This window comes from Sander vitreus, chromosome 4 (genome assembly GCF_031162955.1).
Source record: "Sander vitreus isolate 19-12246 chromosome 4, sanVit1, whole genome shotgun sequence".
NCBI lineage: Eukaryota > Metazoa > Chordata > Actinopteri > Perciformes > Percidae > Sander > Sander vitreus.
The window spans coordinates 2,126,154-2,152,235 of record NC_135858.1 but is presented as its reverse complement, the minus strand read 5'-3'; the positions used below and the strand labels follow the sequence as shown (position 1 = coordinate 2,152,235).

Sequence of the window (26,082 nt, the reverse complement as noted above, 5' to 3'; positions counted from 1 at the left end):
CTGTCAGGCACAAATTACACATTAGGTCGATCTTGAGCGTGAGTGAAATGCGAGCCATCACGCAGGTGGTGCAGACAGCTGAATTTTTTAACATGTGAAGGCAGTGTTATGAAGCTGAAATGGTTAATTGAAGTTTTAGGATGCTCTTTAATGTGTATTGAGAGCGTGTGAATGTGTGTTGTTTTACCAGAAAGGCACAGAGCATGTAGAAACTCATGAAGTAGATGATGGCAAAGTTGGATCCACAGGTGTACTCTTCCCCAGGTAAGTAGTCCGACTTGGGATCACATTTCTTCCCGTACATACACGCTAACATCACTTCATGCCATGCCTCTCCTGTAGCACATCTGCACAACAAAGAAAAATACTTTATCTAAGGCCGTGCTCTCTTGGTTTGGATCGTGCAACAAGGCAGGCCTGCTTTGTGCTCTTGTTTCCTACCATGAGTCTTGCTTTTTAGCAACCTCGTATATAGTCTGGATCAACGAAATATGTCCAGGATAACTGCCTGATGTCCCTCACCTCTGTGTGGCCCCCTGCGTGTTGCCTTTCTCAAAATCCCTTTGCTTCAGGAAAGTACAAAAACCTTCCAGATAGCAAGCTACACGTTGAAGAGTTTTTAAGAAACTTTGGACCGTCCAACAAGGCAGGTCTGCTTGATTCTTTCGGGGAATGATTGTAAAGATTTACAAATAATGTTTACGGCATTTACTCTCTAGAGGGGAGGTTTTGGGACCTATTGGTGGGATTGCTGTGGACGAAGTACACACGGAGATACACTGCTTTGCACATGGGAACCAATAAAAGGTTTCATTCAATAACAAGTCATTTACCTATTTACAACCGATGTTTTCTGAACGTAGCTGTGCTGTTAGAGTTGTTTGATGGACTTTTCTGTAGCCTTAACAGAGGAAGACAGACCACCAACCTGAATAACAGCAGCACAGCCTGTAGGAATGTCTGGAAGTTGTTGTTTCTGTTGACGTATGTGCCATCGACCAATGCAATTTTACCAAATATCTGCAGAAAAAAGAAGGTTATGTTAGGGTGACCTGGTTTGCACTGGGTGGTCTAATTTGACATCCAGCTTCACAGAACCATTAGTCTGGATCAACGGAAATACATTTCCAATATAATGCCTGACATCCGGCCAGGCTTTGCCCCTTGCCTTCCGCTCTCTGTGTTGCCGTTCTCCAAATCCCTTCACTTCGAGAAACAACAACAAACTTTGAGCTAGCACGCTGAAAATGGCAAGTTTTGAAGAAACTTTGGATCGTGCAACGAGGCAGGTCTGCTTGGTTCTTTGGGGGAATGATTGTAAAGATTTACAAAGAATATGTTTAAGGCATTTCCTCTCTAACTGGGACGTTTTGGGACCGATTGGTGGGATTGCTGTGAACAGAGTACACACGGCGATACACTGGTAAGACCAAATTATGTTTAACCATGTATCAGCTAATTTAAATAGCCCACGTTACTGTACTGTGTGAACAGTTAACTTCATATAATATTGTATGTGGCATTTTCTTTTGCCGGGTGCAAATGTTCCAACAAAACAAGTTCCTTCCCGAGACGATTTTGCAGAGCCACCGTCGCTGTGTCCGGAGCTTAGCGCCGGCCAAGATGACTGTGATTGGTTTAAAGAAATGCAAACAACCCAGAGCGTTTTTTTTTCTCCTATCCTAGAATGTATGTGTGGTGTAGCCAGAACTTACTCCACAACGCTGTCGAGACAGGTATGGCAATGCAAGACTAACAAATATCAACAGATTTTAAATTACACTTGCATGGTTCATAATGACAAGCTATTTATCCTTTCCGATGTTGATCTTTAGCTTAGCCTCACTGTTACTGTTAATACTCAGTGGCCATAATATAAATATCAATGGGTGGTGTGTGTGTACCTGCATTCCAACCACAGCGTATATAAAGAACAGCATGAGGATGAGCAGGGCCACATATGGAAGAGCCTGAAACACAACAACCAATGATGCTGTCAGACAGACATAGTAATTCTAAACCACAGGCTGATTTTTGCTGAGAGATAATACTGACCTGAAGGGATTTGATGAAGGTCCACAGAAGATTCCGTATCCCCTCAGAGCGATTCAAAAGTTTCACTAGACGCATGACACGAAACAGTCTGAAGAATGTGACTGATACGCTCATGTTCTCAGAAGACTTGTCAGAGAGAGGACACATTGGTCATTACATTGTGCCAACTCCAGAATTCCACCAAACTCAAATCCAGGAAAAGTTAAAGCAACTCACCGCAATTGCTTGCATGGGATCCACTGCCTGCAGAAACAAATATATTGTTTTTCTACTGCTACACTCTGACAAATGGCTTTAACAAACACGTTTTGCTACGTGCATCCGTTTTTCTTGAACTGTTGTAATGCTCACCTTCACCAAACTTTGTTAGTGTTAACACAACCACATCACATCATTTCATAAAGGAAACTCTTGCATGAGAAACAGAACTGAAGTGTGAGCTTGTTCAAACTAAATAAGATATTCTTTTGAGCATGAGTGTTATTAGTGCTGAACAAAAGCTAGACAGATTTATGTTCAGAGCCCAGTCAAGTGAAGAATAACTTAATTAATGCATAATTCTGCCCAATGGTTTCATTTCAGTCGAATCCTTGTTCGACAACATGTAAATGTCATGCAAAACTGAAGCAAGTGAATAGTTACAGTGCAGCCGTGGAGACAGTAAAGTCCTCCAGAGGAGGCCAGTGCTGCCTGTGGGAGGGAAACACAAGTCAAGAAGTGACGTCAGAGAGGAAAGAAAGAGAGCTTGCTTGCTGTCTGTGGCAAAAAATAAATGACAGTGAGAGATGAAGGCATGAACAGGGAAAGCAGAGAAGGACAACATTTAACGTCACCATTCATAAAACAAAAGATGTACATGTATGCACTATATACTGCATGGATTCTCAAGTTTATCTGGATGTATTCTGAAGACTTTCAACAAATATGTACAGTTTATGGTTACGATTCGAGTAAATTAGGCAAATGTCAATGCAATGCCCCCAAATCTATGTGTGTTTAAATATGTGAAAGTTATGTGTAATGTTTGTTTGTGTGTGTGTGTGTGTGTGTGTGTGTGTGTGTGTGAGTGAGAGAGAGAGAGAGAGACAGAGAGAGAAAAGAGAGAGCAGGGCAATGGCACTCACATCAATTTCACTCAACATCACGTCCACGACACTTCCAATGACGATGACAAAGTCAAAGACGTTCCATGGGTCTCCAAAATAACCCTTTGAAAAAAACGAGAGAAGTATGGATGTCACTCGCCATGATACTTCACTTGTCATGATGCATGTATGCATGCATGTTCATTTGTGACTTCAGGTTAATAAAGAAATGAAAACATTTTTAAAGGCAGAAAATACATACACTGTTTTAGCAGTACTGCACGAATCATGATAATGTGAAAAGAGGTACACTTAAAAAAGTGTGTATGTGGTCTGAATACCTTTTTGTGTTTGTGTGTGTGAGGTTTGTTGTCACTGTAAATGTGCATTTTATGGCTCACAGCAGTTTAACTTTTTAAATTTACTATCGCTAAATCACTGTTTCCCTGATCAACACATTCTCACTACCAACCCGTCAAATACTGATGCTTGCGAACCCCCTATTGCCGTCATTTTTCACCGAATAGGGTAAAACCACTTAGGGTTAGGAATAGATTGTGGGTCGGGTTACGAAATGTACGTTTAACTGGCACGCAGAACAAGAATGGGACACAAACGCCGGTCTCCTCGGTCCCCCGCCCCAACCTGCCTCTATATGTCGTCGCTCTTCATAGTGCGTCATCTTACAGCGCAGGGGTCGAGCTACTGCTATGCCCAGTGTGTTCCATACAGACGCTAAAGGGTGCTTTGTGCGTTGGTATCTGACACTGACAGCCACTGACCCAAGCGTCAGTATTTGATGGGTTGAGAGTGAGAACGGGTTAGCGTGATGTATTTGGAAAATGTAATAATACGTTCAATTTTAACAAACCTTTGCTTTGAAGGCCATGAGTTTAAGGATCATCTCCACAGTGAAGAGCACAGTGAAAATCACGTTCAGCATGTCAGACAGGTGAGTGACGTGATCCGACTGATTACAGTGCTGTGGGTTAAAGAAGGACAGATTGAAAAAAATATTTTGTCACACCAGAATGTTTTCTCCCCCACTATCAGACAGACAGACAGATAGATAGATAGATAGATAGAATGACAGATACTGTGGTATATGTATGTGACGTGTGTTGTGTTCATACCTGCATTCCAAGACACATGGTGTTGAGCATAATAAGGAGGAACATGAGGTACTCAAAGTAGCAGGAGGTGACGATGTACCACACCTGATACTGGTAGGGGTTCTTGGGAATATAACATCGCAGTGGTCGGGCCTTAAGAGCATACTGCACACACTGGCGCTGGAGGGGTTAAATAGAAGGGGGAGAGAGATGCAGGGCTTAGACAAAGTAAACGTGACAAATCAGGATTATGGGTTTTTTAAGGCTGGTAGCAACAACAGACAGTTGAGACTAAAACAAAATCTAGCAATGATATATTAGATGAAACTTTTTTTTTACATAAATAATACTTTTTGGCAAGGGTCTCTTAAATTTTTTTAGGTTTAGGTTAAAGTTTATGTTTTTGGCATTGGCAAGGGCATGAAGTTTAACAAACAAATTTAGATATTTTCTTACATTGAGAGAGACTGTCCTCCCTCAAAAAAACGCTCCCATAGAGTTTGTTCAAGCAGGGATTAAGACTTATATTTACATTTCTAGTGGCTGCACCCTCTAGTGGCCATAGTAATTATGATGGGAGTAAAGCAGGAAGTAAGTATAAGAGCGAACCACTCTCTTTTTCTAAACTTAATTAAGTAGTTTTGGTGCCCAAACAATCAAACTGTGACTGCTTGACAACGTTAAGATGTGTTTAAAATCCCGACTGTTAATGTTACATTCTCTGCTTTAGATAATATGTCGTATTTCCTGCCACCACTAGGGGCACTAGCTCATGAATATCTCCTGTGGGTTCCATTAGAGGGTAGGAATAAACCACCCATATCGTCGTATGGTTTGGAGGACTTTTTGAATTGAGATTATATCAATGTGTCTCTGCCCACAATTTAAAAAAAACTAGATTAAATGTAGGTGCCTCATTCAGGCAATTTGGAAGAGCTCAGTCCTGACCTCAATTGTGACCTCATTTTCATTTCCAGTCATTATTAACATACCTGGTTTTTGTCCAGCTCACAGTTCTTATACTCCTGCTCTCCTTGCTCCTGGAAGGTGACGATGACGAAGCCCACAAAAATATTCATCATGAAGAAGGCGATAAGGATGAGGTAGATGATAAAGAAGATTGAGATGGCCACTCGGTTGTTGTACACTGGGCCCTTATCCTCTAAGTTTGAATCAATGGCTTTATATAGTAACCTATGTAAATAATAAAAAAAGTCACACACAAATCCAAACACATGCAATACACAGACAGAAAAAAGATTATTCACCCAATCAATAAAAAGGGGATTGTGGCTGTACCATTGATTAAACTATATGAATGTTTAGGTTGTCAATGCTGAAATGAATAGAAACCAATAAATAATTAGCACAGAAGAGATCACGACTCACTTTGGCCATCCTTCAAAGGTAGAAATGGTGAAGAGAGCCAACATGCCATTGAAGATGTTGTCAAAGTTTAGTTCTGAGTTGGTCCATTCCCTCTTACGGACCTCCATTTCATGAAGTGCTCCCTCCTGGTACTTTATATACCAGCCTCTGTGCCACAAAGTGGAAGGGAAAGAGACAGACAGACAGCGCTACAGTCAAGATCACCTGGGGGTGCTTTCACACCTGTAGGTCGGTTCATTTGGTCCAGACCAAAGGCATAAAAAATATACATTGTAGCAGTTTTTAGCTGTTTTGGTTCCATTTCCCAACACACTGTTTTCTCTGGTCCGAATCAACTGATTAGTTGGTGAAATAAATCGAAATGCAGCAACACAATTCACGTGACAACATTCACATCAATGGCGATGTGTTATTGAACATATTTCCTAGACTCCTCTTCGATTGGTCAGAATTAACATGCGGGAAAACGCCAACGGAACTTCTGGAGGTAAACAAAGAGAGGAGGAAAAGCCAGCAGACAACACGCCGCTTTTGCAAGTCCTACTATGGAGAGACAAGAGCACGGGTTGATTGTAGACCTGGTCAGCACAGCGCAGCTGACTACGGCAGCTGGTTTAGTCCAAAAATGCACAGTTCTTCCTGTAGTTGGGTCTATTCGAGGTCGGATCACGTTCTCACCACAGATGAACCGCTCCAGAGTTTGCTTGAAAGTGTACTGAGACCACCTCTTGAAGGATGTCTCGGTACGCTTGTTTGGTCCGCTTTTAGTGCGCATCCGAGTCCGATTTCTGCATTCACACCCGCCCAAACGAACTGCACCGAGGACGAAAATGAACTCTAGTTTGATTCAACCAAACTAAATGAAGCAGTTGTAAATGCCCTCTTAATCAGTATTTCTTTAGGGTTAAATGGCTAGAGGTGCCCAAGGCAAAAACTAAACTAGGAGAAACGCAGCATTACTGTTCTAATAAACACAACAACATCCTTACTTGCATGATTCCTCAGTCATTTTGTCAGGATCTGTGCAGGCATAGAACTGGCCCTGAGAAGGCAACAAAAGAGTATTTATGAGAAGGCAGTAAACAAAGGTTTACATTACCAAAATACAGAGCTAAGCAACAGTTTTGCCATTTTATTTCTTTGTTTTCTCACTTTGAAAAGTTGGACTCCAATGCAGGCAAACATGAAGTCCAGTAGCATGGTGACCAGCACAATATTTCCAATGGTCTTTACAGCAACAAACACACACTGGACGACATGCTACAAAGACAGAGATAATACAGATGATGAATCAGGTCAATGTTATGGCCATTTATAACTGCAGTTTACTGATAGACATCTTATACCTTGAGTCCCTTGGCTCTGTTGATGGCCCTTAGGGGACGGAGTACCCTTAACACCCTGAGAATCTTCACCACCGAGATGGCACTGGATCTAGATTATACAAACAAGGGCACATCGCATTAAGTGATTTAATCATTTTCACTCCATGGTCATTTTTTGTCGTTAAGTCTAAAGGTATTTTCAGACGGGAAGTGATTTACGAGCCTAGTAATTTATTTCCAATAAGAGGCAAGCGGGCAATCGCATGACAGGCGACGCGACAAGCGGCCACAATCCCGTGAAACTGTCGCAATAGAGTTGCAAGAGTTGAATTGTCTTTAACTTTTGTTGTTATAATAACAGTTATTAGGACATCAACAGTGGGGCTTTCGCATGTCAGAGCATCGACATAAGACTGGATGTATTGGGTAATGTTACATATAGTTTTAACCTAAATTAGGCTATAAAGCTATTAATATGCTAACTATATATATGTATAATATCTATCAACAAAAACAGTCTGTGGTTAGCAAAGACAATGATTTGCCACTATATGTTATAAATCAACCTGTGATTATGGATAAATGATACCACAGTCAACTAATGTCATTCAGTTGTACAGGCATATTGCACAGAAATGCCATGGTTACCACCAACCACGCACAGAGCGCCTGGCGTTTACTCACGGCGCATTGTCTGCTATTATCATGAGGAGTGCAGTGAGACCCCGCAGAGCCAAACAGGTATACAGCCAAAGTATCGCTTACTGTCTAAAAAGACCTAATGGTGTGATAACACATGGCATTGCTTTATCAAATCCAGAAGTCAACAGAAAAAGAGCTCTTTGCATGAGAGAGGTCAGTCAATAGGAAGTAATAAGGTACATTTTTTAGACTCCACTTACTCCATGCCCATTGAGAGGAGAGATACACTGACCACCAGAAGATCCAAGATATTGAAAGAGTTCCGACAGAAAGACCCTTTGTGAAGAATGGCACCATATGTTGTCATCTAAAAATGAATACATGTTGTCCATTATGAACACCACAACTGTACTAAGAAGTTTCTGTGGTAGGTATAACTTACAGCTTATAGACAACAACAAAAAGGCAAAACAAAAAAGCAGAATCACAAACAAAACATAAGCATTGCATCTAATTGCATCTCATAAGGTTGTCTGAATGTCCAGAGAATTTGGGGCTTACATTTTAACTAAATTGTTTGTTTTCAACCTGAATCCTATTTTGTCATTCAGTGGTGTCTAAGTGACTGATGTGAACAAAAATCTTTGAAATTGGTCAAATGTGGAGTGAGAAAATTGTGACCAACAGCCGTGAACTGGGCTGCAATATAACCCTATTGGGCATATGTGCAATCAATTTCCATTCACTAAAAGTGTTGTTTTGCCACTGACAGGCTCAGGTTATTCAGGGAAATAGCCCCAAAATCACCATCACCAGTCTCCATTTGTCACCCATCTATATCAACAATATAAACTGTGGTACCTGTAATTACCTTGAGCACAATTTCTGCTGTGAACACCGAAGTGAAGACTATATCAGCATAGGCCAACACCTAAAAATGTCACATTATTTGTAAAATCATTAATAATATAACATATATACTAAATGCTTACAATGTGAATGAAAACTGAAATGTTTCAATTGCAACTTTTAAATTACAATGGGACTGGCATGCACTTGTCACCTGGTTCCTGAAGGACATGGGATCGATGGGATCCTCAGCAGCTAAAGAAATTGATGACAGAAGGATGAAGAGGAGGATGATGTTGGTGAAAGTAGTCGCATTGATAATACGATGGCAGAGCTTCCGGAACCTGAAATGGTTAAAAGACATGTTCATGACAGCGTGAGAAAAAGAACTTGTGATATTTCTCGGACAGGCACTTTACAAAAAGTTAATCTGGAACCATAAGGCTGCATTTACATAGACTGCGGTGGTCCTCAGACGGTCCGGCAAAAACACAGGTCTTTCCATTCATTTTGAATGGAGGTAGTGCCTTTAGGTGCCGAAAAAAACCTGCAGTGGCTAGCGGCAAAATCTTACGACAGATTTAACTTTTGGAGAAACGCACCCTGACGCCTGTACGGTAAACGGGAAAACATCACTGCCTTTATCACTGCCATTTGGGGGTTAAATAACAAGACAGGACATCACACAAATGGGCCATTTTTTAACAACCTAAAAACTGTATGTGATAGGTATAAGTAAAAGATAAGTATTACAAACATGCAGTTTGGCACGGCTCGCATGAAGCAGACAATTAACCTGATATAGCTGTAATAATATGCTTGCAATATGTAATTTTGTGTCAATGTGCGGCATACTTATTAAATATTGATGACATTTATTATATTTATAATTTTCTGCTTTTTTGTCAATATCTATATTTATGTCATTTGTAATCCTGAGCCCCACCCCACTTTCATTTCATGTATTATCACTACATTTTCATTACCACCAATCCCCAACAATCACCGTTATCATACTTGTTTTGAGGTCCAAAGATGAAGAACGAGCTGGCTTCTGGCATCGGCACTGCTTCCTCCTTCAACTGCAGATCTGCCATTGGACGAGGTCTAGGGCTTTCTGGGATATTAGGGTCCTCCTCCTCATCATCACCTAGCCAACAGAAAGAGCGATGGATTAGCAGAAGACTTTCGTACCTCTGAGTTTGGATTAGTATGATTACAAATTCAGTATGGAGCCATTGGGATTTACCAGGAAAGTCTGCTGGAGGGAATGGGTCTTTGATCTCATTGACATTAGACTCAAACTCGTCGATTTTGAGCTGCAGATTTGAAAATTTTAAATAGTTGAAAGGTAAGAAAGGGGAACAGATATATTGTTTAATTTACATGGCCGATGAATGCTCTTGGATGCCTCACCTTGGCAGTTGTAGGGATGCCCTCTACACCCTTGGCCCTTTGCTCAGCCAACTTCTTTGCCAGATTGGCTTTCTCCTCTGATGCCTTGTCAGGCATGTTGGCCCTATAAATCAACAGAGTGATTGATTCAACTGGTTGTTGGCTTGTGGCGTTAAAGAAAAATGCAATATTTTACTTAAATCATCATGTTGTTCTGAGTATAACAACTTTATGTTACATATTGTAATTTTACACCATATTGTACACAATCATTGTAGGAATGACATGAGATGGCTTTATAACAGGGTTCAAGCATCTTTTAGGCCTTTTTCTGTTGTTTGCTAGCAGATGTAATTGACAAGGAGGTAACTTCCCGCAATACAAATCCATAGAGAGCGATTCATTTTCCCCTCCGGTGGGGGCAGGAGTTACATTCACTCTGTCTCTATAGTTAAGATTGCAAGTAAGTACAGAACATGAAAAGATTTTGATGAACTAAATATGTTTTATTTTTAACATTTAGGAAGACTTACCTGAGTGCTTTCTTGCGTTTTTTCTCCTCTGCTTTTTCTTTCTGTGCCAAAGTCAAAGACTCAGCCTCTGCCAAATTATCAACGGCAATGGCCAGGAAGACATTTAGAAGGATGACTGAATGACAGGGGAGTCAAAGATTATGACAGTGATTTGACCTGAACTGCGGTTGTTATGGTTGGAGTTTAATCTTGGTTAAAGACACTCACACTCACTCTTTAAGGATACAATTTCCACACACAAAGAGGATGATGAAGTAGATGCTGACTAGAATACCCGGCATGCTGGGTCCTCCATGAGCCATGATGCCATCGTACATGACAGCATTCCAGTCCTCACCTGTCAGGATCTAAAACACACATAATTTAACAATACTACAACAAAATACAAGTTTTTCACCAAAAATATCGTGACCTTTCAAAGCTGCAGCTCGGGTGTCTTCGTACAACAGTGAATAATTAAGTTTTTCATTCCCAAGTCGTCAAATACTGACGCTTCGTCAGTGGCTGTCAGCATCAGATATCAATGCAAAATGCAACCTTTAGCAACAACGGTAGCGAGTAGTATGAAATAACGAAATTCTGTGTAAGGAGGCAGGATGGGAACAACGGAGGACTTTCACCCAGGAGACCGGGTTCTTGTGCCGCATGTCAGTTAAACGTGCATTTTTAACCCCACCCACAATCTTTCCCTAACCCTAACTAAGTGGCTTTACCCTGCACATTGAAAAATGACGCCAAATTGGTTCCAATCCAGAGCGTCAAAAACTGATGCCAAAAGACTTTTTGCAGCACTGGGAATGAAAATGTGTTGGAATTTCAGGAGAAACCATTAAATGCCTCCAGCAGGGTTTCTGTCGGAAGTTAAACTGCAGCACAGAATATAAGCTAACATTAGCATCACATTAGCCACATTACTTTCTATCATAAGGAAAACAATCAGAGAAAGAAGTTAATTTACTGCATAATTAAGGTATATATATTTTTTTAAATATTTCAACTCTATTTTTGAGATTTTACATTTATTTAATCAATTCATGATCAGTGGCCCTGATTGTACCTGGAACACAGTGATGAGGGCCTGAGGGAAGCTGTCAAAGGTGCTGCGGGGTTTGGGTTGGTTAGGAAAGTTGAACTTCCCTCCAAACACCTGCATACCCAGCAGGGAGAAGATGACAATGAAAAGGAAGAGGAGCAGCAGCAAGCAGGCAATGGAACGGACCGAGTTCAAGAGGGAAGCCACCAGATTACTGAGAGATGTCCAGTATCTAGGGCACACAACATCAAATGAATAGGTCATCAGTTATTCTGCCAGTTGTATTTAATCATAAAATGTGGCTACAACAAAGGATTTGTAACTTACATATAAATATTAGGGGTATCACGATTCTCCAAATCCCTGATTCAAATTGACTTTCGATTTTAACGTCACGATTCGATCTGACTTTCAATTTCAGGGTTGTCAAAATTAATAATCTCAAAATTAACAAAGTGCAATTTAATGCACCATTAGTTTAAAGAGGTGCACATGAAAGCACTATGAATTCCCGTCAGAGCCCACATGCTTTACCTTCATTGTTTGTTTCCATAACTCACTTATAGGGAAAGGAAAATGTTGCCACACATGTAATTTTAGGGAATTCGTAAGATTTTTCAGTTCTGCTGTTTCTCTGTTATCTCCGACTCTGGTCGTGCGCATGGTGTCAGGAAAATAGCAGCTGCAGGCTACTGCTAAGCTAATGTTAACCTGTGTGTTTTTTTTTCTTATTCAGACGTCCGCAAGTAGGCGGGGATGGCTGAGCCTGCTCTTAAAGCTATTGTGCGCAACTTTTTTATACTAATAAACGTCCGTTACATTTAAGCCATTGCAAAATGAGTTGATACAAAGCTAATTAAGCCTACCAGCTCCACATAACTCTCTCTGTATTTCTCAGTATGGCTATGTTTTCAAAATTATTTAGTCCAATGACATTCGCGTGCAGAAGCTTGAGTGATGCGTTTTACGCCACCGCTGAGAAAGGACAACAGCAGTATTCAGCTTTGGAAACGAAGAGGACATAGACATTACAAGATAATTACCTCTTCTGAAGAGTCCATCATCCCGCCTTGATTTGACGGGGTAAACGCTACTAGCAACAGCGTGGAAGAGGGGTGGGGATGGTGCTAGATCACTGAAGGCTTGCGTCATGTGGATGCGGTGGCAGTGTTGTTGTCATTACTTAGAATTCCTCATGGGGGCGACAGAAACTACGCACTATAGCTTTAAATTCAAAAGCTCATTTTGATCGATTTTCAATTTAAAATCAAAATCGTGACACCTCTAACAAATATATATGTCACCTGGTGACTTTGAGCAGGCGAAGCAGGCGTATGCAGCGCAGCACAGAAATGCCCATGATTGACATGATGCCCATGTGGACAAGGATGAGCTCCATAATGCCAGTGGACACCACGAAGCAGTCAAAGCGATTGAATAGTGAGATGAAGTAAGAAGGTAAGCCTAGAGCATACATCTTCATGAACATCTCCAGGGCAAACATAGACAGCAGAAGCTTATTGGCAGTGTCTGTTGATTGTTGGAGCCAACAGTATGAAAAGGAAGGCAAGAGACATAATGAGAGAAAGAAAAAGACAAACAACTAGAGTTATTTATAGTTTATCAGTAGTCAACAGCAAGGAAAATATGGAGTTTGGAGCATGCCACATAAATAGTTTTATACATTTTTAATTATAATTAACATCCCTCAATTTCTGTTTTCAAATCTAGCCTAAAGACACATTTTTACTCAATGGACTTTTTAACGCACTAATCTGTTATGTCAATCTGTTATCATATCTATAATTGTGTATTTGTTAATTGCTGCTTGTTGTTGTCATTGGTATGTTCTTTTTGTGTTTTCTTTGTACTTTTTCATTTTTACATTTCAATGTTCTTTTATACAGCACCGTAGTGCTTTTTTGTACAGCACTTTGGTCATTTTAAGCTTTGTAATGTATCAAAACTGAGGCAACAAAAAAGTGAACTACTGTTGGAGTTGGTTCTTTGGCTTTTTAGCTGATTTAAATCCAGCAGCAAAATCCCTTACTGAATCAATTTAGGTTCCACTTTCAATATTTAAAAATTACCTTATAAGTAACCAAAACACAAAAACCCAATTGAGGTCAGCTGATCAGCTTTTGTTGACTGGGAAGGTAGAAACACTAACTGATACCTGTACCTAACACATGATAAAATGCATGTTGGCATGTAAGGTGTGTAATGCTCTGACCTTGCCAGTTGGTGAGACTCTGAGACTGTTTGTGGTGTTCGGTTGCGATGGCCAGCGTATTGAGGAAGACGAGCATGATCACCCACCAGTAGAACAGTTTGGACTTTACATAAAATCTGCATTTACGACGTAACCAACGATTCCACTTACGAGCCAGCTTACTGCACAGAAGAGGAAGAAAGACAAGTTGAAAACGACCCATAAAGTATTACATAAAGTGAACTGTTCCATACTGTAAAGAGTACTACAGTAAAGTGCACTACTGACTAGTAATAAACGATCAGCTGCATTGTGTCCATTTTGCCAACACTTCCGGTCTCTGATCCTCCATTTTCTGTGATAAGCAGGCCTGATGAGAAACACAAACACACACACACACACACACACACACACACACACACACACACACACACACACACACACACACACACTCAGCTTTGTTCTTTTATAGAAGCATACTTATACACCAACTAAATGCAGATACACCATTGTACAATTAAACATATTTTAAAGCATTAAAGCACTACTTTGCTAAATCCCAAAAAATAACTTTTTTCGATTAATAATCAAACTATCAAGAAATGGTTGCCTTGCTTTTTGAGAAATAAAAGGCGCTAAAACATTGTAATAATAACGATATATGAATTATGAAAAAGCATTAAATTCATTCATGGCCTCTGAATAGTGTGGTGTAGGGGGGGTTCTTCACCACACTCATGTAGTGTAGTGAAGCTCAACCACACAACGCGGCACTACATACAAATTATATTGACATTGACATTAGGACTGTGCAATTAATCAAATTTTAATCAAGATTCCGATTTTGGCTCTTAGCTTGTTAAAGTTATTGGCAACGTTACCAGTTAGCTAACTAACTAATTAGCCTGTTAAATGTTAACAGTAACATTACAGTTAACAGCTAACGAGTCAGCAGTCAAAGTTTACATTTACAGTACGTGAGCTAACAATAATGTTACATTTAGAGTCAAAACTCTGCAACAGCTCAAATCATGTCACTGATGTTAACCACTTACTTACTTTCCAAAAGTCAGTGGGTCATCGTGTTTAATAATTGTGATTTCAATATTGGCCAAAATAGTCATGATTATGATTTTTTCCATAATCTTATTGAAATTTATAGTGAAGTCAATCTACTAGTCGTTTCTGACAGCTGCAAAAACATTCCAGGCAGTTCCTTGGCATTTTATTCTATTCTCTTATTTATTCACAAGCTGTTGTATTCTGTGTCTTGTGGCTTACCCTGTCCCTCCTGGTCATTGTCCATGACCTCAGCCTGAGTGATCCACTCCATATAGCCCTTGAGGTCCTCATCTAGCTGCTGGGTTTCCCTCAGTTTCTGAAACTCTCCACGGGACTTGGCCTTTTCTCGCTCTTTTGTGAACTCACTAGTGGGAAAAAAGACAACCAATCTCAACTAAAAAGACAGAACACACGTATAAGCAATGTGAAGTGCAGACACTAAAGATGGCTAAAGAAATAAATTGGTAGTAGTTAGGTTTAGGGTATTCATACCCACTGAGCACACCCAGAACCAGGTTAAGCACGAAGAAGGAGCCAACAAGGATGAGTGTGGTGAAAAAGATCCATGGCCATTCCATTCCTATTGCATCATTTACCTGTCAGACAAAGCACACCTGTATGTATTTATTAAATAAATAGGTAAGTTTAACTTACATTTTGTAATAACTTTTGTAATAATTGGTGAATGATTGGTGGAACTCCTGTTACCATGGAAATGTTAACCGCACCCGCAAATGGCTAGCGAGCTGCTACCATTGAAGTCTATGATCGTTTTTGTATACAGTCTTGTACCTTTGCCTTTTTTGTTGTTTTCAAAATGTTATTTTGCACCCAATGACATGTTTTATGGTCATGATTCATCTCGTAGATGGCTGGCTTGGCTCCAGGTTTCAAACTCGTTAGTATTTAATGAAACGTCAACAGAGATATTCAATTAAAAAAGTATGCGGTCACTACTGTGCTCTATAGCTTACCCAGTAGAGGATGTCGGTCCAACCTTGTGTGGTGATACACTGGTAGACAGTCAGCATAGAAAAGCCTAGGTTGTCAAAGTGGGTGATTCCTTGATTTGGGCCTGGCCACCCAGCTCGACACTCTGTGCCATTGATGGTACACCGCCGACCATTTCCTGCTTGGGCACATGGAGCTGGCTTCTCATTCTCCACTGTAGCAATGATATCTGAAGGCCAGAGTAGGGTTATGGTTAGGTTGATCTTTGTGTGCATGTATTGTACACATGGTACTGTAGCACCTATCTGACTTTTCCCCTCCCAATGTCAACTCCACCTAAATTCAGTATTGGTACAGAGTACAAATCTCCTACCAGTGCTTTTTACTTCTAAAATGAAAATGTATAAACTTTACTATGATGGAACTGAATGGGATCACTTTTCCATCTGTAAGGTCACATGAAACTTATTTCTTAATCATAAGCGAGTATGTTCATACACTCTCTTTTTAGGATTCTGCACATTTTCTACTACTAATTTATGTAATTGCATTATTACAATTATAATATCTGACCAAGGCTTCAATCCTCTTCTACTGTCAGATAGTACATTTGTGACAAAGTAACAATGCTGCAATCTGTCCATACTAATGACTCACATTAGAAATGCTTTCCATTACGCAGGGGTACATGCCAGGGGCGCCGGTGTCCCCACTACTCTTCCCGCTTGCAATAGAACTACTTGCAGCACCTCTCCGTCAGTGAAAAGGGTTACGGAGCAATATTACACAGAAGATTTTCCAATACGCTGATGATCTCCTTCTATGTGTTGCTAGCCCAGTGTCCTCACTACCTCATACACCTTGTCTAATCTGAAACTATTTGGATAGTTTACAGGCTACAAACTGAATCTGCAAAAAAGTAAACTTTATCATTAAATTCAGGGGCACTCACTGTTCTGGTCTCAACCTTCCCATACAAAAGAGGAAAGTATTTAGGTGAAGTTTTCAAATGCTGTACTAAACTGCTGTAAACTAAACTTCATCCCAGTAATGGACCTTGGGTACCCAGCAATACACGTGCCAAGTGTGAAGTAGATCGGATAAACAGTTATAAACAGATATGCAAAGGACATACAGCCAGACACTCACACACACACATTTATAGTTAGATTACTGCCATATATAACCCTGTTGTGCTGCATACTGTACTTGTGCCTGTGTAGTAGCAGGTCTTGTGCATTTTGCACTTGAAGAGCTCCAATCCCATAATGGAGTAAATGGTGACCATGAAAAGGACCAGTAGGGTAATGTGAAAAAGAGGCAGCATGGACTTCAAGATGGAGTTCATCACCACTTGAAGGCCTGAGGGGGAAAACATAAATATATCAAATCAGTATTTGTATCATGTACCACAACACAATAGGTTTTCACCAAGCAAGCAATCAATCCCCTACAGTTAATAACTGTTTGTGAAATAAAACATTGCCTCTGGCTGCCACATGACTGTAGAACATTGACATAAACCTTTATTCCTACTATGAATAAAATAACAACAAAAAGAAAAATGAACTTTATTTGTTACAGCATGATGAAATTATATTGTTTAATTGTGCAAAGTTTCTGATTCAACGCCAGAGCAGTTACTCACTTGGGACTCCAGAGACCAGTCTAAGTGGCCGGAGAACTCTGAATGCCCGCAGAGCTTTCATGTCAAATCCTCCACCTTTTTCTCCTACTGGAGCCTCCACTCCACTGATATGGTTAATGGCATCCACAACCACACTGAACAAACTGAAGAGATAAAAACAGAAAACATAATTTTTTTTCTCTGATATCAAGATATCAGATGGTTGCCAACACAGTTGAATACACTGTAAGAAGCAGGGAACATCTTCCCTGACTATACGCAAAATCCAAAGAGAATGGAACCAAGTCCTGCATCAAACCCAGGGACCCTCTTGGCATGAGCGGACAGAAACACTGAGCCTTCATGTTCCTAACACCACTCTTTTGCAAAGTAATGAGACAACATAAACATTGCCTATATTAATATGGCCATTCAGAACATTACCATACTGAACTAAAGAACTAAGTGGGCTCAACACAACTTATCAACTTACCCAACGGATACACAAACAAAATCCAAAATGTTCCAGCAGTTTCTTAAGTATGCATCTGCATGAAAAAGAAATCCATAGGCAACAATCTTCAGGAAACACTCTATCGAGAAGATGATGAGGAAGATGTACTCCAGGCTTTCCTGTAAAACAACAACAGTGGCTTTTGTTTGAATCTGTGTTACACGTATATTAGCGTCAAATAACTTCTAGTAGTGTTATTTCATGCGTAGGTTTTTGTTATAATTTATTGACAACATTATGATATATTTATACAAATAAAACATGTCAGACTGTGATAGGGTAAAGCTATAAAGTTCTTGAGTTATTTCCATTGTTGTACTAGGACTTAAACTGTTGGTTGAGTAGTGAAATCACCTCCCCTACTTATATTTATTCATGAGAGTTTAATGTAGCACGTCACACTAATCTACTTCTGTCTATTCATGTCACTTACAAACTCACACTCCAATTATTTATTGCCTCTCCCATTCCAGAAGAAGCTATTTTAAATGCATACCATACAGGCTGTGCCCTTCAGGAGATTTAAACTGATATATGAGCCTAATATTGTCCTTGGATCCTTGTCCTTAGTCTGGACACGTCAACTTTGCCCATCAACTTCTGCTCTCTGTGTGTTGTTCCGGGAAACAACAATGAAACGTAACATGTAGTTACATTTCTGGGGAGGTATACACATAAGGCTACAGCGTAGGGTCTGTATCTACACGTACGGACCTACTTACTTACCTACGGCATAGATTCAACGCAGAACCATAAATCAAGTTTAAGAGGGAGGCATTCTAGATACTGGCCACTTAAAGCCCAAGAGAGTTAAATCATTAATAAAGGCATATTTGCACAGAGTTAGTATTTCCTTGTGACCTCTAGTCATTTGTAATAATTACGGAGATCGTCTGTGATCTTATCCCAGTGCGAATCATCCATGTCTGTAATTTGTAAAGTAAAAATTCCCCCGCAAATGACCTGTGTGCCTCCAGGTAACCAATGCTTGGGGTACAGATAAGTCAGTAAATTTTAGTAAAATCACAGGCTACGCTTATCCCGTGCTAATGCGCCACACGAAATTCAGATTTGGGGGGCTAATTTCTAAATCACACAAGGTCCCCAGATGATACTAATCCCGGGTACCAACCACGTTAATATTCCCAATCCCTGATGGGTATTTTTATGAAAGATATATATTTTCAGCGGAGGGAATTACGTATAGGCTATTTGTCGGCTTCTTGAGCCGTGTGTTGCCAATGCCACACATCGGTTTGAATTATGTTTTTTTATTTTTTATTTTCTCTCACGATTTCTTACCAGTGCCAGGGTTGCAACTGAAATAAAAGCCTAAAGCAACAGTTTATGGAAAGCACAAGTGTAATTATGGTCAGATCTTGTGCCTGACTGATGAGGAAATGATATTGATTAGCGTTGTGATTTATATATATATATATACATACATAATAGCATCAGCTTTTTTTTTGCCAGCTTTCCTTCCTGCGTTTTGCCTGTAAAATTGTGTCTGTGTTCTTCATATTTATGTAGAATTATAGTTTGCTCTTCTTATGTAAAATATGCGGCTCTGGTAGATGTTTGCGATTGGTCGTGCTGTGCAAACCCCGCCTCTTTTATGTGAACGCGCGCGTCGCTGGATTGGGAAACCGTGGGTTGACTGAACTAGTTGTTAACCACCGTCGTGACACAGCTTATGCGGGACCGCGGTTGTTAGGTTAGATGAAGCCGGGTCACTAGAATAAATCCAGGGCATGTTGATCTTGATTCGTAGTACAGGCATCTGGACAAGGTTTGTGTTTATCTAACAAATGTTTGTTCTTCCAGAATATTACTTTTTTTCTTCAATGTATAATATGCAGTGTTATCCTAAAAAATGATGTAAGGAGTAATATAAAAGTAATCCCTCGTTATCATCTCTTACGACCCTCTAGAAGTGGGTGGTGGTGCCTGGATTTTCTCTTTTCATTTTATTTTGTTGAGTGCGGGTTATTTATGGGCTTCAGCAAAGAGTCGTTACCCACCCAACTTCTAACCCATGAAACTTGGAACTGGATGGCAACCGTCTCTCAAGTGCTAAGAAACAAATTGTTTGAAGTAGGGATGCTAATTTAGATTTTAATTTCTAACCATCACACAATACCACCCACCCCCTCCGTTCAGTTACTGCCATCAGGGTGAGGTTACAAAGTCCTGTTGGCATGTAAAAACATATATAAATCCCCACTGCCATCACCACACTGAACAGTCACACTTAGCATAGGCAACATCTCCCACTCCATTTAGTCTTCTTTTTGGCCTGTTTAGCCACTGTTGGTATTGTCAGTGTTTTTGCACTGTTTCTTCATGTATCCAATATGTTTCTTATAGGCATTTTATGTTATTTGAGCCTGCCCTGTCAAAGACAAATTTTCTTATCTAATCTTACCGATAGACAACCCTCGTTAACCGATCATAAACCATTAATACAAGGGTTTTGATATTTATGCTCTTTTCTTCTTCTATCTATTCCTCCATCCATCCATCCATCCATCCATCTTCTTCCGCTTATCCGGGGTCGGGTCGCGGGGGTAGCAGCTCCAGCAGGGGACCCCAAACTTCCCTTTCCCGGGCCACATTAACCAGCTCCGACTGGGGGATCCCGAGGCGTTCCCAGGCCAGGTTAGAGATATAATCCCTCCACCTAGTCCTGGGTCTCCCCCGAGGCCTCCTCCCAGCTGGACGTGCCTGGAACACCTCCCTAGGGAGGCGCCCAGGGGGCATCCTTACCAGATGGCCGAACCACCTCAACTGGCTCCTTTCAACGCAAAGGAGCAGCGGCTCTACTCCGAGCTCCTCACGGATAACTGAGCTACTCACCCTATCTCTAAAGGAGACGCCAGCTACCCTCCTGAGGAAACCCATTTTGGCCGCTTGTACCCTGGATCTTGTTCTTTTGGTCATGACCCAGCCTTCATGACCATAGGTGAGGGTAGGAACAAAAACTGACCGGTAGATTGAGAGCTTTGCCTTCTGGCTCAGCTCTCTTTTGTCACAACGGTGCGATAAATTGAATGTAATACCGCACCTGCTGTGCCGATTCTCCGACCAATCTCCCGCTCCATTGTCCCCTCACTCGCGAACAAGACCCCAAGGTACTTGACCTCCTTCACTTGGGGTAAGGACTCATTCCCTACCTGGAGAAGGCACTCCATCGGTTTCCTGCTGAGAACCATGGCCTCCGATTTAGAGGTGCTGATCCTCATCCCAGCCGCTTCACACTCGGCTGCGAACCGATCCAGTGAGTGCTGAAGGTCACAGGCCGATGATGCCATCAGGACCACATCATCTGCAAAAAGCAGCGATGAGATCCCCAGCCCACCGAACTGCAACCCCTCTCCACCCCGACTACGCCTCAATATCCTGTCCATAAATACTACAAACAGGATTGGTGACAAAGCGCAGCCCTGGCGGAGGCCAACTCTCACCTGAAACGAGTCCGAATTACTGCAGAGAACCCGGACACAGCTCTCGCTTTGGTCGTACAGAGATTGGATGGCCCTGAGAAGGGACCCCCTCACCCCATACTCCTGCAGCACCTCCCACAGTATCTCCCGGGGCACCCGGTCATACGCCTTCTCCAGATCCACAAAACACATAGAGACTATGACCACTAGACCACGTAGACTGGTTGGGCATACTCCCAGGCTCCCTCCAGGATCCTTGCGAGAGTAAAGATCTGGTCCGTTGTTCCACGACCAGGACGGAATCCGCATTGTTCCTCTTCAACCTGAGATTCGACTATCGACCGAACCCTCCTTTCCAGCACCTTGGAGTAGACTTTACCGGGGAGGCTGAGAAGTGTGATACCCCTGTAATTGGCACACACCCTCTGGTCCCCCTTTTTAAAAAGGGGAACCACCACCCCAGTCTGCCACTCCTTAGGCACCGTCCCAGACTTCCACGCAATGTTGAAGAGGCGTGTCAACCAAGACAACCCCTCCACACCCAGAGCTTTAAGCATTTCTGGACGGATCTCATCAATTCCTGGGGCTTTGCCACTGTGGAGTTGTTTAACTACCTCAGCAACCTCCACCAGGGAAATTGATGCCAATCCCCCCTCATCCTCCAGCTCTGCCTCTACCATAGAGGGCGTATTAGTCGGCTTTAGGAGTTCCTCAAAGTGCTCCTTCCACCGCCCTATTACCTCCTCAGTTGAGGTCAACAGCGTCCCATCCTTACTGTACACAGCTTGGATGGTTCCCCGCTTCCCCCTCCTGAGGTGGCGAACGGTTTTCCAGAAGTACCTTGGTGCCGACCGAAAGTCCTTCTCCATGTCTTCTCCAAACTTCTCCCACACACGCTGCTTTGCCTCTTTCACGGCAGAGGCTGCAGCCCTTCGGGCCCTTCAGTACCTTGCAACTGCCTCCGGAGTTGTCTGGGTTAACATATCCCGGAAAGACTCCTTCTTCAGTCGGACGGCTTCCCTGACCACCGGTGTCCACCACAGTGTTCGTGGGTTACCGCCCCTTGAGGCACCTAAGACCCTAAGACCACAGCTCCTCACCGCAGCTTCAGCAATGGAAACTTTGAACATTGTCCACTCGGGTTCAATGCCCACAGCCTCCACAGGGATGCATGAAAAGCTCCGCCGGAGGTGTGAGTTGAAAGTCTGTCGGACAGGGGCCTCCTCCAGACATTCCCAATTTACCCGCACTACCCGTTTGGGCTTACCAGGTCTGTCCAGAGTCTTCCCCCACCCCCTGACCCAACTCACCACCAGATGGTGATCGGTTGACAGCTCCGCCCCTCTCTTCACCCGAGTGTCCAAAACATACAGCCTCAGATCAGATGAAACGATTATAAAATCGGTCATTGACCTTTGGCCTAGGGTGCTCTGGTACCAAGTACACTTATGAGCATCCCTATGTTCGAACATGGTGTTCGTTATAGACAATCCATGACTAGCACAGAAGTCCAACAACAAACAACCACTCTGGTTTAGATCAGGGAGGCCGTTCCTCCCAATCACGCCTCTCCATGTGTCTCCATCATTACCCACGTGCACGTTGAAGTCCCCCCAGCAGAACTATGGAGTCCCCGACTGGAGCCCCATGCAGGACTCCACTCAAGGTCTCCAAGAAGGCCGAATACTCCGAACTCTTGTTTGGTGCATATGCACAAACAACAGTCAGAGTTTTCCCCCCCACAACCCGCAGGCGTAGGGAGGCGACCCTCTCGTCCACCGGGTTAAACTCCAACGTAGCGGCACTCAGCCGGGGGCTTGTGAGTATCCCCACACCCGCCCGGCCCCTCACACCCTGGGCAACTCCGGAGAAGAAAAGAGTCCAACCCCTATCCAGGAGTATGGTTCCAGAACCGGTAGCGCTCCACCTCCCGCACAAGTTCCGGCTCCTTCCCCCACAGAGAGGTGACATTCCACGTCCCCAGAGCCAGCCTCTGCTGCCTGGGTCTGGTCCGTCGAGGCCCCTGACCTTCACTGCCACCCATGTGGCAGCGCACCCGACCCCAGCGGTTCCTCCCACAGGTGGTGGGCCCATGGGATGGAGAGATGTCCGCCACGTAGCTTTTTCAGGCTGTGCCCGGCCGGGCTCCGTGGCAAACCCGGCCACCAGACGCTCGCTGACGAGCCCTCCATCTGGGCCTGGCTCCAGACGGGGGCCCCGGGCTTCCTCCGGGCAGGGTCACTTCATCCCTTCCTCGATGTTTCATTGGATTTTTGAACCATTCTTTGTCTGGCCCCTCACCTGAGACCACTTTGCCTTGGGAGACCCTACCAGGAGCACAAAGCTCCAGACAACACAGCCCTCAGGTTCATAGGGACACACAAACCTCTCCACCACGATAAGGTGATGGTTCCCGGAGAAGTATCTATTCCTTTCTTCTATATTTCATGTTCATGCTCGCAGATTCTTTTAATGTGTTGAAACCTTTTTAAAAACGTACAATAAATGAACAATGATATATGGGCCGTCCTCAAGGCAGCCCAGGGTACCAACTTTGGGAACCACTGGCGTAAACCACAGCATATTTTAATAACAAACACAAGCATGCTGACGCACCAAGTTGCTGTTGGTGTTGTTGCTGTCTTCCTCAGGCATGGGCAAGTACACAGCCAGGGCCACACAGTTGGCAAAAATGGCCACGAGGATTATGATTTCAAAAGGTCTGAAAGAGATTCATAGGAAGTTTCCATGCCAACTAGATGTCCCCACATCATACAAATTAAACAACACTTTGACACACTTACACATACACCTACAGCTGTGCTATAAATAGAACAACAAACATCTAAAGGCCAGTTCAGACCAAAGATTGGTGACGAGACGAAACCGTTTTAGAACGTTACAGTGAAAAATTGCAGCGGTCTGAAGCGGCCCATCTCAGCTCGACTCCAGTTAACAGAAAAGTCAGCTACAAACAATCAAAATAAAATGATCCATAATCCATTTTGTTTCTATGTTACAAACGGTCAACTGGTCAAAATGAAATGTTTTGGGCAACACAGAAGAGAGAGAGCGTAATCGGAAAAATAAAATGTTTTCACTGATTCATCACTACTAGAAATGTAACTGTAGCAAGCATTTCACTATCACTATACTAATACAGCTACAAAAAAAACAACTGAAAGTCGGAAGTTAGAACAAAAGTACGGAGACTTGAGAGAGATGATACAACGTCTTGAGCGTCTGGTCTAAACTGGCAGGTTTCAGAACGTTGCAGACGGGCGCGTTGCAAGTAGTTGCAAGTTTCGCGAATCTTTGGTCTGAAATGGGCTTACCATTTAACTATTACTGAAAGTAAATATGGTCAACAATCACATAACATGTTTGATCCAGCCGCCCCTTTGACTAAGGCCCTTTTACTACTGCAGGATACTTCCACTCCACGATACTGATGCATGCCCTGCGGAAGGGATTCCTCAATGTCAAGAAGAGGAGAGAGCGTGCAGGCCTTGGGTTGCCTCCTGTGGCCATCAGCTTCTTTAGCTTCTCCTTTTGTTTTCTCTTCAGAGTTTCCTCATCCATGATGTAGGACGACAATGGTGGACTGCTGCTGTCTGTCATTGTGGCTTCAAGAGTTTGTTGAACCAATTGTACTTTAAATTGAAGGTGGTATTCCAAAAGGTCTGTCAAAGACTTCAAAATCCTGTGGACTAGGTCTGTCCATTCATCCGTAACCCTTCTCAACTTGTCTCAATCATCTCTGTCACACTGTCTCTCTCTGATGGTTTGACTGATCTCCCTCTCTTTCTCTGTCTCTCTCTGTGGAATGGCAGCTGTCCCCTCTACTTGTAAGGGATTGGTTTACTCAACAGCTGTTTCGTCAAGAGAATAAATATAGACAATGAGCATGGCTGTTGTGGCATGGGGTGAAAAAAGAGGCATTTGCACAGATATAGTCTGGGTATACGATATTTTTTAAAAGTGAGTGTGCCCTAGACAGAGAGGGGTAAAAGTACAGGGCATGACAAAAATAAAATAATTTATAAGAGTGATAACACGGTATTGAATGGTAATCTGTCATCAGGCCTTGACAAGGAAGGGGTGGGTTTGTTATCTCTCATAGTGCCTAGACCTTGCCACATGCTTCTGGGATTGCCCTCTTGGAATTGTAGTTCCACTTTCTTTCTGTTGTCCATTTTGGCCTCCTTTACTGCTCTTCTCACATTGTAAGCTGCTGCTTTATGATTATCCATGTATGTTTCCAGACAGCAGCCCTAAGTTGTTGCAGTGAGTGTGTTTATGGCATCCTGGATGGTTATGGTAACACACTCCCTCAGCTACAGCCAGAACCTGGAGCGCTACACAGGGCTGGAGCCAGACGTTGGAAACATTCGGGGCTCAGCCCAGACCAGGAGGGGAGATGTTTTTTTTTCTATTTACGGCATTATATTTGATAATAGAATGCCTACAAATCTGTACATCATTTGGGGGGAAACATGATAGTTGTCAAGGAAAAAAAAACATCTAATTGTTCTCCAGTTGTCTAGCCTAGAAATCTAGACGCACCCTAGCGGCAGCAAATTTAATTTGCAGCCAGGGGGGTCTAGGCACTTTCCGTTGGCTTGCGAGCTGGAAAAACCAAACTCTGGTCAGGCCAATCACATCGTGTATAGAGTTGGTAGGCGGGCTTATGGCTGCTCCGTCAATGGTGAGTTCCCAGACCAAACATCTTGATGTGGGTCTGGCTTGTCATGCTACCAATTGTCTTCATTATTCTGAAAGCAGAACACAACAAATGTTGATGATGACTAATTGTCACTGCTGCCACCTAAAAAGGGGCAAAACATGTCTGTTA

General features: G+C 42.5%; 1 protein-coding gene across 1 annotated transcript in view; it reads right to left on the bottom strand.

Annotated features, from left to right (window-relative positions):
- The window catches only part of LOC144516372 (dihydropyridine-sensitive L-type skeletal muscle calcium channel subunit alpha-1-like), a 33,905-nt gene extending 9,057 nt beyond the window's left edge, over positions 1-24,848 (bottom strand). The window contains exons 1-34 of the mRNA XM_078247598.1: positions 24,661-24,848; positions 23,844-23,949; positions 17,764-17,903; positions 17,292-17,434; positions 16,853-17,005; positions 15,667-15,872; positions 15,185-15,288; positions 14,912-15,057; positions 13,919-14,000; positions 13,652-13,812; positions 12,723-12,948; positions 11,443-11,650; positions 10,612-10,732; positions 10,386-10,500; positions 9,874-9,976; positions 9,707-9,776; positions 9,475-9,607; positions 8,672-8,801; positions 8,480-8,539; positions 7,869-7,975; positions 6,988-7,075; positions 6,794-6,901; positions 6,631-6,683; positions 5,642-5,788; positions 5,245-5,446; positions 4,274-4,432; positions 4,012-4,122; positions 3,180-3,263; positions 2,698-2,745; positions 2,272-2,298; positions 2,056-2,181; positions 1,905-1,970; positions 929-1,020; positions 188-347 (exon numbers count right to left, since the gene is read on the bottom strand). Coding sequence (XP_078103724.1) covers positions 188-347; positions 929-1,020; positions 1,905-1,970; positions 2,056-2,181; positions 2,272-2,298; positions 2,698-2,745; positions 3,180-3,263; positions 4,012-4,122; positions 4,274-4,432; positions 5,245-5,446; positions 5,642-5,788; positions 6,631-6,683; positions 6,794-6,901; positions 6,988-7,075; positions 7,869-7,975; positions 8,480-8,539; positions 8,672-8,801; positions 9,475-9,607; positions 9,707-9,776; positions 9,874-9,976; positions 10,386-10,500; positions 10,612-10,732; positions 11,443-11,650; positions 12,723-12,948; positions 13,652-13,812; positions 13,919-14,000; positions 14,912-15,057; positions 15,185-15,288; positions 15,667-15,872; positions 16,853-17,005; positions 17,292-17,434; positions 17,764-17,903; positions 23,844-23,949; positions 24,661-24,848 — 4,173 coding nt within the window. The remainder of the gene's footprint in view (positions 1-187; positions 348-928; positions 1,021-1,904; positions 1,971-2,055; positions 2,182-2,271; positions 2,299-2,697; positions 2,746-3,179; positions 3,264-4,011; positions 4,123-4,273; positions 4,433-5,244; positions 5,447-5,641; positions 5,789-6,630; positions 6,684-6,793; positions 6,902-6,987; positions 7,076-7,868; positions 7,976-8,479; positions 8,540-8,671; positions 8,802-9,474; positions 9,608-9,706; positions 9,777-9,873; positions 9,977-10,385; positions 10,501-10,611; positions 10,733-11,442; positions 11,651-12,722; positions 12,949-13,651; positions 13,813-13,918; positions 14,001-14,911; positions 15,058-15,184; positions 15,289-15,666; positions 15,873-16,852; positions 17,006-17,291; positions 17,435-17,763; positions 17,904-23,843; positions 23,950-24,660) is intronic.
- Positions 24,849-26,082: the final 1,234 nt, after the last annotated feature.